Here is a 20,277-nt window from a genome sequence, read left to right as displayed (position 1 = left end):
AAAAACCCAATTTTTAAGAATTGATATATCTATTTGTGAATGATATCAAAATAATTTTTATTTTATAAAATAAATTTTCTCGACACGTCTCTTTTATTTATAGAAAAGGACCGATGTCAAAAAAAATTAAATACCAAATATGGATTATGTCCATTATTATTTATTTGGTAAATTAGACGTAACTCTCCTTTTTAGGGATAAACGTCGATATTTTAGACAAAGTCTCCTAATTTTAGGGACTGATGTCATTTTTAACGCGTCTCCTATTTTTAGGGACCGACGTTAACCATGTTAAAAATTTTACAAATATGCTCAAAAATATAATAGCATTTGAATCAAAAATAAGAAAAACACACAAGTAAAGGTAACCTTTCTCTGAAAGGATGTTTTAAGGGTGGTGTCTACCTTCCCTTAATCATAACTAACCCAGTACCCGAATCTCTGGGACCAGTGTCTAATTTTGGATTTCTAGTTCCCTCAAATTACTAGATGGCGACTCCAATAAAATCTTTATTTCCCCCAATCAAATAACAAAATTAAATTCCTTTTGTTTTAAAAACAAAACAAACAAAAAAAGGAGTGGAGCCGTCGCCCGACGTCGTGCAGCGACACCAACCAAAATATTTAAGTTATTATATATACTTCTAATTTTTTTTTTTATATTATTCTATAATGCTATTGAACTTTGCTAATCATGAAAACAGCTTACATCAGATCCACCCATGATATCAGAGGCATAGCTTGACAGTTTATAAATTCTAGAAAGTTACACCCTCGTGAAGATTTCCTGAGTCAGCGAGTCAATGTAAGACATGCAAGGTGTTATAACCCCTTTTTTACCTTCAATTTCTCTATGTGTTTTCAAAATTATATTTTTAGAAAAATTTAATGTTTTTATATTTAATTTAATTGTGTTGTTAATGAAAAAAGAAAGAAAAAGGAGTTTATCGTTTGAAAGTAGAGGAAAGAAAGAAAAAGAGACTACTGTGATCAGGGACTAAAAATAATGGATTGTAACACAATATTATGAAATGTTTTTTTTTTTTCATTGTAAAATATAGAGATGAGATATGGATTCTTGTAATTTTATATTTAGTAGGACTTGTTTGTATGACCCAATTTTGCAGCTAGCACATGGTTAGAGATAATTTGTATACGTTTGGAAAATATCGTGTGAATTTTATTCTTGTACCTTTAAAAGGTAAACCCTAACCCAAAGGTTAGAAAGCAAAGGGAAATGATTTCCCTAATGTAACCAATTTAGAGCGTGAGAAGTAAGCAGGCAAGTGAAAAACTAGACAGAATCAGGCATTAATTGTGAAGGAGTAGTGGTTGAGAAGGAAGAAAAATAAATGATAGATATTTCTAAGGCATGCACTCAAGCATTTACTTGCTGAATTGAGGAGAAGGTAGAATAGCTACAGAGAGAAATGGTAGATTTAATACCACTCTTACAAAACCCAAATTGGGCAACTTGAGTAACCTAGTTAGGAACCAGGCTAACCTGCTGTGACGGGGTGAAATCCAATCATTGATTTTTTTAAATAATTTTTTTTAAAATAATTTTTTTATTTATTTTACAAAAATAAATTAAAATTAACATGAATTAACTCATATGGGTTAACTCTCATTACTCATGTCTTACTCTAGATTGACCGTCGACTTGAGCTTAATAGCCATGAGTAAAAATACCGACATGCTCACTAGCCATTTGCAAAGACAACATTAAGAAAAATATCATGATTATTGAGCAATGAAACAATATTAAATATTATCTCGCTAGGTATGTTTATTGATGGGTCAGATAAGTTTTTGGATAAATTAAATCTTCTTTTACCTCTCTCTATGTGAATTTTTATTTTTGATGTAAACATAATCATATTAAATATAAAGAAACTCCCGCGGTGTTACACCTCGAGAGCTGCTTTCTTGCGCTAAAGCCAGTTAAAAAGTTACATCATGAATCTTTGGATAAGTCAAATTTGGAACGATGACCCACAATATGCATAGTTCTTCCAATTAATAGGCAGTCCTATGATTTGGAAAGGTAGAACAAAGATTATTTAGAAATTTCAGAATGAAAGATTCCTCTACCTTGCAATTCCAATTAATTGAGAAAGCCCGAGCGCGATTAATCAAGCAGTCTCTCACATTATTTCTTCACCAATTCAATTAAAGGAGAGAAAACTGATCCAAAAGATTTTAAAAAACAAAATATTTTTTTCTTAGTTTTTTTTATTTTTTTTTTATTTAGTTTAGAAATGAGCTACGGATTTTGAACAAATAAGCCAAGAATTAAGCATCTTTAGAAATTATAGGACTTGGAAATGAATTTTCCTAAGATTTACCAAATCTTCCACCCAATAAAAACTGATGCACTGTTGTTGACGTTTATATGTCAAATTCTGTAAAATAAGAACAAAGATGAATAGGAAATTTCACAATTAAAAATTCCAATAATTATTCCATTTCTTTTTTTCTATAAATACCTATCATTGGAGCCTAGGATCTTCATCTTCCATAGCAAACCATATCCCTTAGACATGATGTCCTTCCTACAGAAACCATTCTCAATGTTTCTCCAACTCCTCTTTTTTCTCCTTCTAACATGCATTCCTTCTTTCTTTGCCTACCATCCTAATTCATCTGGTGCTGCCAAATATGGAATTCTGACGGTAATAAAGAAGCGGAGGCTCTCCTAAAATGGAAAGCAAGTCTTGATGACAACCACAGCCAATCTGTCCTGTCTTCTTGGGTTGGTAGCAGCCCTTGCAGGTGGCTTGGAATCACTTGTGACAATTCTGGAAGTGTCGCGAATTTCAGCCTTCCACATTTTGGTCTGAGAGGTAAGCTTCATAGTTTCAACTTCTCATCCTTCCCCAATCTTGTCACTCTCATTCTCTGGAACAATTCACTCTATGGAACTATTCCATCCCACATTAGTAACCTGACCAAAATCACCAATTTAGACTTGTGTGATAATCATTTCGCAGGGAATATTCCACTTGAGATAGGATTCTTAACAAGTCTTAACTTTTTATACCTTTGTGGAAATGATCTCACTGGCTTGATCCCAGCCTCTATTGGAACTTTAAAACACCTATCTGTTCTCTATTTATGGGGTAACAAACTCTCTGGTAGGATCCCTTCTTCTATTGAAAATCTGAGAAACTTATCATTTCTCTCTTTTTGGAATAACAAACTATCTGGTTCCATTCCTTCTTCTATTGGGAACATGACTAAGCTCATTGACTTGCGTCTAAGTGAAAATAATCTCAACGGTTTGATCCCAACCTCTATTGGAACTTTAAAACACCTCTCCGTTCTCTATCTCTGGGGTAACAAGCTCTCTGGCTTGATACCTTCAGAGATTGGATCACTACAGTCTCTCAGTTCCCTTGACTTGGCAATCAATGATTTAACTGGTAGGATCCCTCCTTCTATCGGAAATATGAGAAACTTGTCAATTCTCTTGCTCTGGGATAACAAACTTTCTGGTTCTATTCCTTCTTCTATAGGGAACATGACTAAGCTCATTGATTTGCGTCTTCAACAAAATAATCTCACCGGTTTGATCCCAACCTCGATTGGAACTTTGAAACACCTATCCGTTCTCTCTCTATGGGGTAACAAACTCTCTGGCTTGATACCTCCAGAGATTGGATCACTACAGTCTCTCAGTTCCCTTGACTTGTCAAGCAATGATTTAACTGGTAGGATCCCTTCTTCTATTGAAAATCTGAAAAACTTATCATTTCTCTTTTTCGAGCATAACAAACTTTCTGGTTCTATTCCTTCTTCTATCGGAAACATGACTAAGCTCACTCGACTTCGTCTGAACATGAATAATTTATCTGGATCTGTTCCTTGGGAAATAGGACAACTCGAATCCCTTGTTGAATTGAGTTTGCACACTAATAATCTCAATGGTGCTCTACCCCACGAGATGAACAATCTCACACATTTGATGATTTTGCACTTGCTTTCAAACAATTTCACTGGCCATTTACCACGAGACTTGTGCCTTGGTGGGTTGCTTGTAAATTTTTCAGCCGGCTACAATCATTTTTCTGGTCCAATCCCTAAAAGCTTGCAAAATTGTACTCGTCTGTTTAGAGTTAGGCTTGAATGGAACCAATTGACGGGTAATATTTCTGAAGATTTTGGCCTCTACCCAAACTTGAACTATGTGGACCTAAGTCACAATGATTTCTATGGTGAGCTTACTTGGAAATGGGGAGGTTTTCACAACTTGGCGAGCCTAAAATTGTCAAACAATAATATCACCGGTGAGATACCATCAGAGGTTGGAAAGGCGACTGGGCTAAAAATGATTGATCTCTCATCAAATCTCCTAAAGGGGACAATTCCAAAAGGTCTCTGTGGAAATGCCAGTGGTCTAAAGCCTTGTACACTTCTTACAAGCAGGAGAAAGAGAAACAAGATTGTCATTTTGATTCCTTTTCCTCTCCAGGGCAGTCTACTTCTACTACTTACCATGGTTGGGTGTTTATACTTTCCCTACCGAACAAGTAGAGAAAGAATTTCCTGTTTAGTAAAGCGACAAAGTCCACTCGGTTTTGCAGTGTGGAGCTTTGAGGAAGAGATCCTACATGAAACTATCATCCAGGCCACTAATAATTTCAACTCCAATAATTATATAGGGAAAGGGGGATACGGAATTGTTTATCGAGCCATGCTGCCAACAGGTCAGGTGGTTGCCGTGAAGAAACTTCACCCATCAAGAGAGGGCGAGCTTATGGATTTGAGAACTTTTAGAAATGAGGTTGGCATGTTAATAGATATTCGACATCGGAATATTGTGAAGTTATATGGATTTTGTTCATTAACAGAGCACTCTTTTTTAGTTTACGAGTTCATAGAAAGGGGAAGTTTGAAGATGAATTTATCTAGCGAAGAACAGGCAATGGACTTGGATTGGAATAGAAGGCTTAATGTTGTTAAAGGAGTGGCCAATGCATTATCCTATTTGCACCATGATTGCTCGCCTCCAATCATTCATCGAGACATTTCCAGCAGCAATGTTCTTTTAGATTTGGAATACGAGGCTCATGTTTCGGATTTTGGGACAGCTCGGCTCTTGATGCCTGACTCAACCAACTGGACTTCATTTGCTGGCACCTTCGGATACACAGCTCCAGGTTCATACTTGATTTCATTCTTAACATACATACATATACATATAAATATACATATGCATATGCATGCATACATACATACACATACATCAATTGCTAAATTTCTGTTTATATGTCAAAATGTTTTGGAGGCTCTCCAAAACATGTCAAGTAGAGAAAGAATCTCCTTTTTAGGAGAGCGACAAAGGCCACTCTGTTTTGCAGTATGGGGCTATGAGGAGGAGATCCTACATGAAACTATCATCCAGGCCACTAATAATTTCAACTCCAATAATTATATAGGGAAAGGGGGATACGGAATTGTTTATCGAGCAATGTTGCCAACAGGTCAGGTCGTTGCCGTGAAGAAACTTGACCCATCAAGAGAGGGCGAACTTACGGATTTGAAAACTTTTAGAAATGAGATTCCCATGTTAATAGATATTCTACATCGAAATATTGTGAAGTTATATGGATTTTGTTCATTAATTGAGCACTCTTTTTTAGTTTACGAGTTCATAGAAAGGGGAAGTTTGAAGATGAATTTATCTAGCGAAGAACAGGCAACGGACTTGGATTGGAATAGAAGGCTTAATGTTGTTAAAGGAGTGGCCAATGCATTATCCTATTTGCACCATGATTGCTCTCCTCCAATCATTCATCGAGACATTTCCAGCAGCAATGCTCTTTTAGATTTGGAATACGAGGCTCATGTTTCGGATTTTGGGAGAGCTCGGCTCTTGATGCCTGACTCAACCAACTGAACCTCATTTGTCGGCACCTTCGGATACACAGCTCCAGGAACATACTTGATTTCATTCTTAACATATATATATATATATGTGTGTGAATCAATTGCAAAATTTCTGCTCATATGTCATAGATTCATAATGTTTTGGAGGCTCTCTAAATCATTATGACATATTAGCAGAACAATACAACCAGTCCTATGAAAAAAAATGACCAGAATCTTTGCAGAACTAGCTTACACAATGAGAGTGAACGAGAAGTGCGATGTGACATAAAACTATTTTATTTTCTCCACCAAAAATAAAATAAAATACACTGAATGATTAGTCTACATGAATCTTAGATTTAACCTATTTTTTATTATAATTATTATTATTCTTTTAATAATATGGATGTACAGACCAGCCTGCCTATAACCCTTCAAAGTTTGCTGTCCTGTCTCCTTCACGACACCAAAAACAATCTCCGCGGCCACTACCAACGCCCGAAACATCCGTCTCCTCCACCGCCCCCACAACCCCACCTCCTCTACCACCATGGAGCGAAGAAATAGAAAGCATCTTGGACAATTCGCTCAGAGAAATGCCAATAATTGGTGCAAAAGATTCTAATCCTATACAACAAGAGGAAAGTGCAAATACAAGAGCGTTCGCGCTCTGCTGTCTGGTGAAGAACAGAAAATTGGACCCTATCGAGATTATTGATAGATTTGGGCATGAGTTGGTGGTGTTAAAAGGGAGTAAAAGAGAGTGGAATTTGAGTAAGAAAGCGAGATAGGATCCGGTGTCGGTGATCATTTGCTTACGCCGGCCGGGGATGCGCATGGAGTGAAGTATTTTGAGGATTTATTCTAAGTTTTTTTTATCAAGTGGGAAGGGAAATGGGATATCTTCTTTGATTAAGGTTGCCAAGAGTGAATGTTAGAACCAAATTTTTAGTATAAATCCAAGTCAGTACAAATACGATCTAAGTTAATTTAGATATTTAAAAAAAATTATAAGAATTTTTTTTTTTAATTCATCTAGCTGCTTTGACCCTTCCCTCCTCAAACCAAAAAATTTAACCTTTTATCTTAAATTTTTAATTCAAAAAAGATAAGAATAACAAATAAATAATTCTATTTCATATTATTTTCGATTATAATTTATTTATAGAATAATTAAAAAAAATTATGATTTTTAAGGATTAGATATTCATATTGTTAAGATTAATTTATGATTATTAAAGGTTTAATGTTAAATAATTAATTATTATATTATTGAAAATAAAGATTTATGAGTTGATTAATTTAAATTATTTTTTATGGGTTAAAAAATTTATTTTTATCTTGTAATAAAATCTAGATAGAATGGTTTTAGGGTTGAAGATGACCAAATTTTATTTTGGTCCTTGATTTATAAAAATTACAATTTAGGCCCTAAACTTTAGAAAAATTATAATTTAACCCTTAAAAGTATTTTGAGATTCTGGAAAGTGTAATTATGAGATTAAGGATGATTAATCTTAGTTTGATAATTGATTTGGAATATTTTCAGTTTGGTCCCTCAATTTTAGGAATTTACACTTTAGTCCCTATACTTTATGAAAAGTACAATTTGGTCCCTGTGTATATGCAAGTCTTAACTGATCTTCTATTAGATGAAACCAGAGTTCAGCACCTACCCTCTTCCACTGGATTTTTGAAGAAGCTCAAAAAGTTATTGGTGCGTGGACGCCGCTGGATCACCTATTTTGGTACCGACTCAGCAGAGCTTGTCATCAAGCAACAACCTTTCCTCCCACCCACCTTCTTTGGTTTAAGCTCATTGACAACACTCGATATTAGTGATAGCCATTTATCTAACAATGATACTTCCATCAATCTTGGGAGTTTATCCTCTCTCCAGGATTTGAATTTGGCAGGAAATGATTTCTCCGAGTTGCCTGCCGGCATTGGCCACCTTGCAAAGCTAGAGAAACTGGACCTGTCATGGTGTCGAAATCTTCTGTTTATCTCAGAGGTCCCCTCGAGTTTAAGAGCTTTGGTGGCACGTGATTGCACATCATTGGAAAAGGTGTCAATTCAGTCAGAAACAGCGCCGGATCTGTTACTGGGTGGCTGTGGAAAACTAGCTGAGATTCAAGGCTTGGAGAGTGTAGAAAACAAACCAGTCATTCGCATGGAAAACTGTAACAATTTGTCAAACAATTTTAAGGAGATTCTTCTTCAGGTTTTGTCCAAGCGAAAGCTTGCTGACGTTGTTCTCCCGGGTAGCGATGTACCGCATTGGTTTATGCAATATCAAAGAGATGTATCTTCCTCAACATTTCGTATACCACCCATTTCATCTGGTTTAATTCCAGGACTAATTGTCTGGACTGTCTATGGAGCCATGGAAGAAGGCGGATGGACGAGGTGTTCTCTCTGTTCTGCTTCTATCAGAAAAAAAGAAAGATGATGATGAATTGTTTTATACACGACCATACTTGGACATTTCTTCAGAGCATGAAGGTGAAGATGCAGATCATTCTTGGGTGATCTATATCCCATTTACCAGGATTCAAGGTGCAATAGAAGGTAGAGACGAATTGGAAGTGTCTGTCCAAGCCAGGCGATGATACTATTGTAAGGAAGTGTGGTGTGCATCCATTTTTTTTATCAAGCAAGTTATAATCGACACCGGACGCATATCAAATGATTTTTATTGTATAATTTTCTTAAGGAATTAGTTGTATTATAACTTTCAATATGAATTTCAGAGATTCAGATTCAGATCTTAGACTACTATTCATAGTGTTTTCTAGCTTATTTTTAGAACAATTCAAAATTATTGGCATTTAGAATTTATCAAAAGTAGAGGTTTTTTTTTAACTATAATTTTAAAGTTTAAGAAATCTTCGTTTCTTCCTTTTTTATATACTTTGTTTATCAATTGTATTGCACCCAATATTGTGATGATCTTAAAATTTTTTTAATTAAAAAAAAAAAAAACAAATTTCTGGTATCTTGTTTTTTAATATGTAAATGTTTTGTTTAAAAAGTTGTCATCTAATATTATGATCATTAGAAACTCTAACCAGCTAATAGAAATTTTATTATACGTAACTAATAATATATATAAAAAGATATTATTATTTTTTAAATATCTTGCCTGAGACAGACTGCATTACTACATTACTTGTTTTTTCTTAAATTGGTAAAATTTTATTGGTTTATTCTATGATGTTTTACTTGTAATATTCATGACTCTAGCATTAGTGAATGTTCAACTATGAATATTTTCAATTTTGGTATTAGTAAATATTATGTAGCAAAAAAAAAACATATTGTATTTCTGACTCTGACATCAATAAATAAACCAATAAATGATTTTAAAATCAATGAATGCATACATACATATATATATATATATATATATGCATGCATTTTCATTGATTTTAAAATCATTTTATAAATTAGTTATGCACTAAAATACCTATAAAAAAAATATGATAGACCCACAAATACATTTAAAAGGATCCATGAATTATTTTGGAATTTTTTGATATCCAGAAAAGCCTATTTAACAAGATATCAAAACATAAATAGATAAAAATAAAAGAATAAGCGTTTTTTTTGCCAAAAATCCTCTGAGCTCAAAATAAATAGGGTCGGCTGGTCCTGGGGCCAGCCTGACCCAATCTCAATTAGTTTTTGTTGTTTTAGATTGGGTTTGATCTAGATAGGCCGATTTAGTTATTGATCCAAGCCAATAATCCGGCTAGACAAACAAGAGGTACATATAAACTAATTTCATGCGTGCATGAAACAATGCGAAGGTAAATTGCCTTCGCACGGTGTTCAAATAATGTTTGCAAAGAATGAAAGGAAAATGGGTGTACCTGGTTCTGGAAACGTCGAATACAGTAGCAACGCTGGTTCTGATCTCGGTGATTTTCGTCTGCTTATGGTACAAGTGATATTTATATGGACCCGACCAGAATAGAATCCTACTTAGACAGGGGTCGTTACGTAAGGAGAACAAGGAATGTAACAGTGAAAAAGTGTGGGCAATAGAAATGGCCACTCATCATGCATTCATCATAATTTTCTATATATCTCCCCTGTTACAACTGTGACATATATATATATAGCATTCCTTCCATAGTGTTCCTAACTAACTAATCCTTTATTCTAGCATGAGAGCACACGCAAGTCGTGTGCTTGCAATTTATTATTGCAACAGTGCCAATTATTGAAACGGGGCGTTTTAACAACGGCTATAACAATTCGAATAGTTCGTGCATGTAACAGCTTATGTTCTTTCGTTCTGCTTGTCTCTGTCTTCCTTTTGTGCGCACTGTTTTCTCTGGTTCTCTCTTCCTCTCCTGTTCGTTCGTCTCCTCTTTGCTTCTGGTTTTTTAGAGATGAAGGAGCGAAAATGGTGGTGCCGGTTCTCATTGGTGGTCTTTGATTCTGGATCGTTCTTCTTTTTCTGCCTTTTGTTTTTGTTTTCTTGCTTTCTTCCTTTTTTGTTCGTTCTCGGCTTCTCCGTTGTTCCTGGTTTTTTCGTCTCTGTCTTTCTCTCTGTGTGTTTTGTTAGCCCGTCTGTCCCAGTTCCTTTTTTTTATTTGAGGCTAGAAGGTCGTCTGTTCATGCCTCCAGAAATGAGGCACGTCGTTCCGTGAGGGATCGTGGTCCATGATCACGCAGGATTTACCAAAACAATTTTTTTTTACCGTTTAGTGTTAGTTTTAGAGATTGATTTCTTTCTATTCATTATACACTGCTTCGGTAATGCATGTTTGAGCATGCACAATTCGTAATGACCCCTAAATTAATTATACACCGTGAATTGAATATTTTTGAAGGAAGGAAAAAGAAAAAGAAGAAGAAGAAGAATGTTCTTATGTGAGAAGATGGAAGGCCCTGCATTTTCACCTTCATATGAAATATTTTAATTGTGGTATTAATGTTGAATCTTCAAGCAATCGGATGAGTTTACATTTAAAATTGATGACTGATTTTTAAGAAGCTCATTGCAGAAGGCTTTTTCAAGAATGCAAATCCTTAACTTCGAAATTTAGCCACCCCCAACAAAAAAAAAAATAAAAAAATCAAGGCCACAGCGGGGGAATGTTCCGTGGTGGCGGTTGCCATAGCCACCATGAAGGTCCAAATCAGAACACTGAATTAAAAAAATTTTAGTCATGGGATGAATTCAAATCAAACAATAATTAGTAGCGATTATTAAGATTTTTAATACATGCATAAATTGGGGATTCTTAATCCCACCACAATTTCATAACAAAAATGTAGTTAAAGCCAAAAAAATAAAAAATTATACCCTACCACTATTAATAAATCACAATTTGCCATGCCTCTTGCTCAATTTCCCCAAAAATCTCCTTCTTCCTTCTAGCTTGACACTTTCTCTCCTCAACCCTAACTTCTAACCTCTCTCTCACGCCAAGATTCTTAACCTAGTTGATCTTCTTGTTAAAACCTTCCTCATCCACCTTTAATGCCTTGGATTTGAGAGAAACAAAGAATTTTAGGAGGAAATAAGAAAAATCCACTCTCCCCTCCTGTCACGTTGCTGTCGGCCTTCTTAGAGAGGAGAGAGGGGTTGCTTTTCCTTTTTATTACATAAATACCCCTATCTCGCATATTTAAGTCTTAATCCTGGCAAATCACCATTTACTGGGGTGTGTGTGTATTATCAATCTCTGTTACTAATTACTGGTCCAAGATTCCATATTATAGAAATTGTAGATTTTCATCTTTTAATTTAAATTTGATATAAATTCATTATCCTTTGATTTTAAATCACGTCATTAAACTCATGGATTTACATTTTCAAGTCAGGGTTTACATAAACTTTGCCATCTTATTCAATTTGGTCTTTCATCTTCTAATTTCTTCAATTACTCTTAATAGTTTCTTAGAAATCATTTTTGCCATAATTGTTCCTGCTCGGGTTTAGTTCTTGCTACCAAAGACTTGTTTATTTGACCAATTTGCCCTAAATCCATTTTTAATTTTTTTTTGCATTTTAAAAAATATTTAAAATCTATTAAATTTTGTCTGGACTTTTGGATGGAGTAAAATTGAGTTATATCAGTTTTCCTCTTTTTACCATGTTTATAACACAAAACGATATGAAAATACCAAGAGCTATTAAACAATGTACAATCTTCTAGTCTGGAAACTGAGGTTCATAGAGGACATCAAGCTGAAATTAATTATTTATGATAAATTTATGATAAATTAATTGTTTACTAACGGACATAATAGCAATCAAATTCATGACCAGGTATTTATGATAAATTTATGGCCTATATAAATTGGCGAATAAAGACATGCAACAAATTTCTGATATTCCGTCGACTAGACTAAAGAAAAAACAAAGAGAACATGACTTATTACGGTGCATAGTCTAAGAAGCCTCGTCTACTCGGTACCTTGTAATTAACCACTCCGAAGGCTCTATGTAACTTCATGCTTCACCGGTTTCTGTATTATTTTATTCCAACTTGAGTTTTAACTATTGCTACATTGCATTGACTAATTGGTGTAGATGTTAAATTACCAAATAATTATCATATGCTACGAAAAATCCCTTATTATCTGTCCTGTAAATGATTAGAAACAAGTGCGTTGACTGTTAGACTCTCGGACGGGACGACAGATCTCTCTCCAAGAGAGAAACAACGAGTCTTGAGTCTCAGTTCTGTTCTTCTGGACTTGGATTGCTGAACTGTGCCTTTCTATGGCTTCCATGCCCTTTGAGTCTCAGTCTTCTTCTCCGCCGTCTTCTTCTAGACATGGATGGACCCATGATGTGTTTATCAGTTTCAGAGGACCAGATACTCGCAACGAGTTTACAAATCACATTTACACTGCCTTACGTCTCGCAGGGTTCTATGTCTTTCAGGAAGATAACGATCTTACTCTAGATCAAAAAGAATTCTCCCAATTCATTAAGGCAATTCAAGAATCAAGGATTTCTATAGTCATCTTCTCCAAAGGCTATGCTTCCTCCAGGTGGTGTCTTGAAGAACTCGTCGAGATTCTTCAGTGCAAACGTACCTCTGGACATGTTGTTCTTCCAGTTTTCTATAACTTAGATTCTTCAGATGTTTAAGAACAGAAAGGTGTTTTCTCCGATGCTTTTAACAGACACGAAGAAATATTTAAGGACAAATTGGAGACGGTGAAAAGGTGGAGAGAAGCTTTTGAGGAAGCTGGAAAACTACCTGGATGGCATCTCAAGGATATGGAAAATGGGTACATATCCTTGACTTTTTTTATATTCGACTTTGATACATATTTTGCATTATGTTATTAGCAAATCAGAGAACTGCTATCTCTCCGTTCGTACTTCGTACAAAACCATCAAACTTGAAATTAAGATGCACGATAATTTCAGGAAATTAAATATTGTTTTTATATTTTTATTTAGTTTAAAAATCCATATATTAACTCTATATTTATTTGTTAGAATGTTTTTTCCTAATTACAGTTTAAACATAGGACAAGTATAAATTAATAAACTTTTTCAACGAACTATATAGATAAATAAAATTATGTATTTTTATGTCTCACTATAATTATAAATTAATTTATTTAGTATTTGAGTGTTTTAAAATATAACAAACTCACGAATTTTTAAAGATTTTAATTTATAACAAACCTAATGGTTGCGCATGCTATTAAATTTTAATTAGAACATAAAATAAGAAATGACAATGTGAGAGTTGGCGGGAAGGGGGCATTTTCACCCTGGCCCTGAGAGTTGTATAAGAAAATTCTACATTTTCTTCATTAAGGATCGATTCTCTAAGTCACTTTTTGTTGTCATGCTGACAACCAATAAAACTATAGCAAATAATACACATGCTAATTTTTTTATAAAAAAAAAAGCCTCATCGAATCTATCTAATATATACAATTGAGAACAAGCCATCCATTATACATCTTATTTTTTTATATATAATCCAAATTTAATTAAAAAATTTAACACACACACACACACTAAAATATTCTATAATATTACCAATGCCATCAAAACAAATTTCCATAAATCATTCACAGTGTATTTTCTTAATCTTAATTCATAATTCTTAATGACATCCTATTTATGATGAGAATTATCAGATCATTCCAACGGCTACTATTGTCTCTTTTCGTCCAAACATCTATTCAAATATTATCTCTTTTATTTATTGAGTATCATTAACTACCTATTATAGCAAGGTTTATAATCAATAACCGACTAGAATTTAAGAAAATATCTTTTTTTTATTTGATTAAGTATATTTTAGAATAAGTTTGTATATCAACAAAAACTAAGTTATTTCTTAAATAATTTAAAAAACAATCTTCCGTACAGAGAAATTTAATAAATCCATTTATATAATAAAAAAAAACTTAACACAATATCATCATTCATTCTCTTTATTTCTATCATTCATTTTTTTCTTTAATTTTATAACATATTATACTATCTAATGTTCTGAATAATTACAAAACCTAATATTTAGAATCATTATTTTGATTCTAATTATTAACCCTTAAAAGCATCCTAATTATATATTCTTTTTCTCAGTTCTTCCAGCAGTTAAACAAAATAGCTGAGTTAAAATAATAATTTAATTTAACAATATAATTATTTTATATATTAAAAATCGTACATCCTTATTCATGATGTCAGGAAAAACTTTTATTTTCTTGACTGTACACTAGGTTTTGGAGGGTTTTTTTTTTTAATAGGCTTGGAACTTATAAACTTGTTTTATAAGAGTTCATAAGTGATTATCTCAGGCAAAATAACTTAAAGATTTTCTTGTAAAATTTTGAGTTTAATACAACGATCACCTCATATTATTGTCATTTTAAATTATTATTTTAGGCTAATCGTTACCAAGTTTTATCTTAGTTGTGGTTCATAAAAATATCTAGTAGATCATTTATATAATTTTTTTAAAGGTACATCTCTATATAATGAATTAAAACTCTCAATCTTTGTAAACCAGACTAAATCACCATTTTTGGGTTTGTTTATGGCAACCTTCTCCCTTCCCTCTTTATTCTTTCTTTTGTTCCCCACTCCCCATCTTTTGTAACCCATCTTCCCACCTTTGGCTGGGCTACCACCACCCTCATTTAGGCTAGGTGTAGGATTTGGTCAGGCCAACCTCCTCCCTTCTCTCCATTTTCATCTTTAGGGCTCTATTGGGCCCTAGGAATTGGTTCGACCTAGAGCTTTCAAGTAAATAATATTGTTCAACCGTATATATTTATTATTTTTAGTTTTTATAATAATTAAAAAAGTTTGAATCTAAAAATTTATCTTAAAAAAAAAAACATACTTAGGGCTTGCGTTTTATCATGTAGAAAAAAAAATCATCCTTACTTTAATTTATTAGAACTTAGTAATTGCTTGATTTTTTAAAATGATTGAGATTATAAATGTGGTATGCACACACAAGCAAATATTATAATTAAAACATGATTTAATGCCAACATAATCTGTAAAGCTTTCAAAAACATTGTATTTTGTTAAAGAATTATATAAATTATATCTTGAGATTCTAACTTAAATTATTAGTTTAAAATGATTATTTGACATAGTATTAAAATCTTATTAATCAAGTAGTTATGAGTTTGAATTTTTTCATTTTATTTTATTTGATAAAAATTAAATACAAGGTAGTATAAGTCTATGTAAATTTCAAATTTAAAAAACTTTCATTTGAAAAAATATTAAAAAATTATATAAATTATATTTTAAAACTTCACTTAATTGTTTATGCTATTGAATTAAGATAATTAAGCAAATATTATTAATTATTAATCAATGGTTACTAACACAACTTGTAGACCTTTCAAAGACATTAGTAAATAATATAGATAGATCAATAAAGATATTTTTTTTTGTAGCTTGCATGCTCTGTTATTTTGTTACTGTTGACTTTCTTTCACTCTGAACAGTCCTGATTCGGGGTTTGTGCAAGAGGTTGTCGAAGAGGTGAAGAAATACCTAAAGGCAGCCTCCACATATTAGAAAATATTGTTTGATGAACCGATATTCATTAGAGTAAAAAGATGATCAGAATGTCATTAAATACCAACTTGGCCACATAAATATGGTTAGAAGATGAAAATTCATACAGAAGTTTATTTATTTTTTATTGGAAAAAGTTGCCTTGTTTATTAATATAATTAAATGGTGCAGACAGAAGAACTGCTGGATGGTGGAGACAATTCATCTATTGTAAGACTATTCATACATAATTTTATTTTTGGAAAAAAATTGTATTGTTTATTAATAATTAATAAAATATGGTGCAGACAAAAGAGCTGCTGGATGATGGAAACACTTCATCTATTGTAAGAGTAAGTGGATCAAATTAATATATCTTATTCAATAAATTCAACTACGAAAACATTTTTTTTCCTTAATTACTTGGTTTATTACTCATCTTTTTATAGGAAATAATAGAATGGACATTGCCGATGACAAACTTAATTCTAGAGATTCTATCAGCGGTTTTTGACCAGCTAGGTCATGCATTAACTGGGATGGTGTTGGCATTTATAGCTCTGCTTCTTGCTGGCATTGAATTTTACACTGCTCGAAAGGAAGCAAGGAATGAGAAGACCCTATTGCTCAATTTTCATCGCGATACCTTACCATCTGGAAGAACTTTTGGCACTATTGCTGAGGTTTTTGGATTGTTTGGTGCAGTTTGGCAATGTTTTTACTCAACAGTAGAGTATGTATATGCTCGTCAAAAGAAAGATAATCCCATCAAAATATGTCTTCTGCCTTTTATCTTTGTAGTATGTGTGTTCGTCTATAAATTAACTAAAGAGAGGTAGAATACAAGGATGAGACAAATTATTGGCACATCTTCTGCGATATTTATTGAATTGTTGTTCTGTTTTCATTTAAGCTTCAGCGAAGGCGATTCAAGTGAGAAAATGGCTCAGGATTTGCTTTAGAAGCAGCTTTAGCAGCCACTTCTGGAACTCCAAAAACATTCTAAAATCTTAACGTTTCATCTCTTGCTGCTGTTGCCACTGTGCAATGATCCGTTTTGGATTCAAACTTCACCTATATATACAAAAAATAATCTCTTCAGATTTGTTTGTTGATATCAAATTATAATATAATAAAAAAATATAGATAGTTTTTTTGTTAACTTATAACTCCTTGATTATCAAGGTTCTGATATCATGTTAAAAAATCATCTCAATTTAATAGCTTAAATTATTATATAAGATTCTGATTTATATTATTCTCTACCATTTATAATTTTTATAATCTTTTTAATATACTCTCTAATATTATACATATAAAAAAGGATGAGACAAATTAAGTGTTAGGACATTCCGGCATTCAAACACACACAAATTTACGTAGTTCGGCAACTTGCCTACTCCACGGAGCTACTGGTTTGTATTAATCAAGCTCAAAAGCAATACAAACAACAAAACAAGGAGGAGGAGAAAACTTCTCAACTCAACTCAACTCTCACCCTTAGCTCTCTCTCTCTGTGTTTCTCTCTATTTCGTGGTCTATATCAGCTATCAATGCACCCTCTATTTATAGCTGATGAGGAAGACAATTGTTCAACAATGGTGGGCAAGTTAGACACCCACCATTTGACTATAACTATGTCAACCATGGTTGCCACCATCCATTTGTGTCCACACACATAACAATCTCCCACTTGGACACAAATGGTGTTAGGTTTGTCTTTTAATCTTCAAGACCAACTGAAGCTTTACACAGCTTCAGTTTATCGAGAGTAACTCCTTTGGTTAACATGTTGGCTGGATTCTTGCTTCCACAGATCTTTTCAAGTAACAGTTGTTCATCGTCGAGCAATTGTCGGATGAAGTGATATTTGATCTGTATGTGCTTTGTTCTGGAGTGAAATGCTGGATTCTTGGCAAGGAAGATTGCATTCTGACTATCACTATACAAAGTACCTTTTCCATGCATCTTGTCCAATTCTTGCAGGAAACTCTGTAGCCATACTATCTCTTTTGCAGACTCTGAAACTGCAACATATTCAGCTTCTGTTGTTGAAATAGCAACTATCTTTTGTAAGGTAGAACTCCAAGAAACAGCAGTGCCTCCTAGAGTGTATATATAACTTGTAGTACTCTTTCTGCTATCAACATCTCTTGCTAGATCAGCATCTACAAAGCCTTCAAGTTTCAAACCGCCAGCTGTGAAAGTAAGACATGTCTCCGATGAGCCTTTTAAGTACCTCATGATCCATTTCACTGCATCCCAATGCTGCTTTCCAGGATTGCTCATATATCAACTTACAACTCCCACTGCATGAGCAATATCTGGTCTAGTACAGACCGTGGCATACATCAAAGAGCCGATAGCTGAGGCGTATGGAATCTGGTCCATGTATCCACGTTCTAGCTCAGTTTTTGGTGACTAGTCTCTACTGAGCTTGAAATGATTCCCCAAAGGTGTACATACTGGCTTAGCATTATCCATACTAAACCTGCTAAGAACCTTCTTGACATACTCTACTTGTGAAAGCTTTAGTATGCCTTTGTCTTTGTCTCTGATGATTCTCATGCCAAGTATTTGTTTAGCAGCTCCCAGATCCTTCATTTCAAACTGTTTTGACAATTGTTGCTTTAGCTTGTCAATCTCTTCTATGCTGGATCCTGCAATTAACATATCATCCACATATAACAGTAAAATGATATAGGAGTTGTCAAAATGTTTGACATAGCAACAATGATCAGTCTGATATTTTGTGTATCCCGTACTACACATGAAGTTATCAAACTTCTTGTACCATTGTCTTGGAGCTTGCTTCAAACCATATAGACTCTTCTTTAGCTTGCAAACTTGACTCTCCTTTCCTGGTATTGCAAACCCCTCTGGTTGTTGCATGTAAATATCTTCCTCCAATTCACCATGAAGAAATGTTGTTTTTACATCTAATTGTTGAAGATGTAAATTTTCTGCAGCTACTATCCCCAGAACAGCTCTGATTGTTGTAAGCTTCACAACTGGAGAGAATATCTCAGAATAGTCGATCCCTTTCTTTTGCTGAAACCCTTTTACAACAAGTCTTGTCTTAAACCGTTTGCTTCCATCATGCTCAGTCTTTACTCTGTAAACCCACTTGTTTTGCAAAGCCTTCTTTCCTTCAGGCAGTTTGGTTAACTCCCAAGTCTTGTTCTTCAACAATGACTCCATCTCATCCTTCATGGCTAACTCCCACTTACTCGAGTTTCCATCTTGTAAGGATTCTTAATAAGTTAATGGTTCACCACCATCGGTCAGCAAGATATAATTCAGTAGAAGTGTGAACCGTTGTGGCGGCTTTATAGTCCTTGAAGACCTGTGAACAGCTGGTTCACTTGGCTCTGCATTGTCTTGTGTAGTAATGGTGGGTACTGATGTACCTGAACTTTTTTGTAAGGACTCTTGAGTGGTAACATCAGGAAGCCCTTCTAATCATATGAATTCAGATTTCTGTGGACTCATATCTGAATCAGTGATCTCTAGTTCTGTACTTGATTTGTCTTTGTACAAAACTTTCTCGTTGAAGATCACGTTCCTGCTTTTGATAATCTTCCTGTTCTGATCATCCCAAAACCGAAATCCAAATTCTTCATCTCCATAGCCAATAAAGAAACATTTCTTTGATTTGACATCCAGCTTGTTGCGAGCATCAGAGTCTACATGCACATAGGAAACACACCCAAAGACCTTTAGATGAGAAAGCTGTACTTCTTTTCCTCTCCAGACTTCCTCAGGCAGTCTGAACTCCAAAGGAACTGATGGTCCACGGTTGATCAAGTAAACTGCAGTATGAACGGCATCAGCCCAGAATGTTTGAGGTAACCCAGAATGCAACCTCATGCTTCTAGCTCGTTCATTGATGGTCCGGTTCATCCGTTCAGCAATGCCATTCTGTTGTGGTGTGCCTGGAACTGTCTTTTCCATTCTGATACCGTTGACAGCGCAATACTCCTTGAAACCTCCATCAATGTATTCTCCTCCATTATCAGATCGTAAGCATTTCAACTTCAAACCTGATTCAGTCTCAACCATAGCCTTCCATTTCTTGAATGTGTCAAACACATCAGATTTATTTTTCAGAAAGTAGACCCATACCTTCCTGCTTTTCAGAAAGTAGACCCATACCTTTCTGCTAAAGTCATCAATAAAAGTGACATAGTACCGAGAACCGCCAAGAGATGCTACTGACGCTGGTCCCCATAAATCTGTGTGCACCAGTTCTAGCTTTCTTGGTCTTAAGATCCTGCCAACCTTTAAGAAACTGAGTTTCTTCTGTTTTCCAAGAACAAAGCTTTCACAAATGTCTAGATCAACATTTTTTTAACTCTGGCAGCTTTCCCTTTGACTGAAGT

General features: G+C 34.2%; 2 protein-coding genes across 2 annotated transcripts in view; both read left to right on the top strand.

Moving 5' to 3' along the window:
• The window catches only part of LOC105139996 (probable leucine-rich repeat receptor-like protein kinase At1g35710), a 25,001-nt gene extending 12,007 nt beyond the window's left edge, over positions 1-12,994 (top strand). Inside the window, exons 2-7 of the mRNA XM_011046653.1 lie at positions 2,776-5,162; positions 6,117-6,154; positions 7,424-8,270; positions 8,371-8,445; positions 9,687-9,817; positions 12,647-12,994. Coding sequence (XP_011044955.1) covers positions 2,776-5,162; positions 6,117-6,154; positions 7,424-8,270; positions 8,371-8,445; positions 9,687-9,817; positions 12,647-12,994 — 3,826 coding nt within the window. The remainder of the gene's footprint in view (positions 1-2,775; positions 5,163-6,116; positions 6,155-7,423; positions 8,271-8,370; positions 8,446-9,686; positions 9,818-12,646) is intronic.
• LOC105139956 (uncharacterized) lies at positions 12,944-16,901 on the top strand. The gene is made up of 4 exons (XM_011046605.1): positions 12,944-13,137; positions 16,088-16,126; positions 16,204-16,248; positions 16,345-16,901. The coding sequence occupies exons 1-4, from the start codon at positions 13,111-13,113 to the stop codon at positions 16,732-16,734; spliced, it is 501 nt and encodes a 166-aa protein (XP_011044907.1). The 5' UTR covers positions 12,944-13,110; the 3' UTR covers positions 16,735-16,901.
• Positions 16,902-20,277: the final 3,376 nt, after the last annotated feature.

This window comes from Populus euphratica, unplaced genomic scaffold, assembly GCF_000495115.2.
Source record: "Populus euphratica unplaced genomic scaffold, PopEup_1.0 scaffold113.1, whole genome shotgun sequence".
Taxonomy (NCBI): domain Eukaryota; kingdom Viridiplantae; phylum Streptophyta; class Magnoliopsida; order Malpighiales; family Salicaceae; genus Populus; species Populus euphratica.
This window is presented reverse-complemented; position numbering and strand designations above follow the sequence as displayed.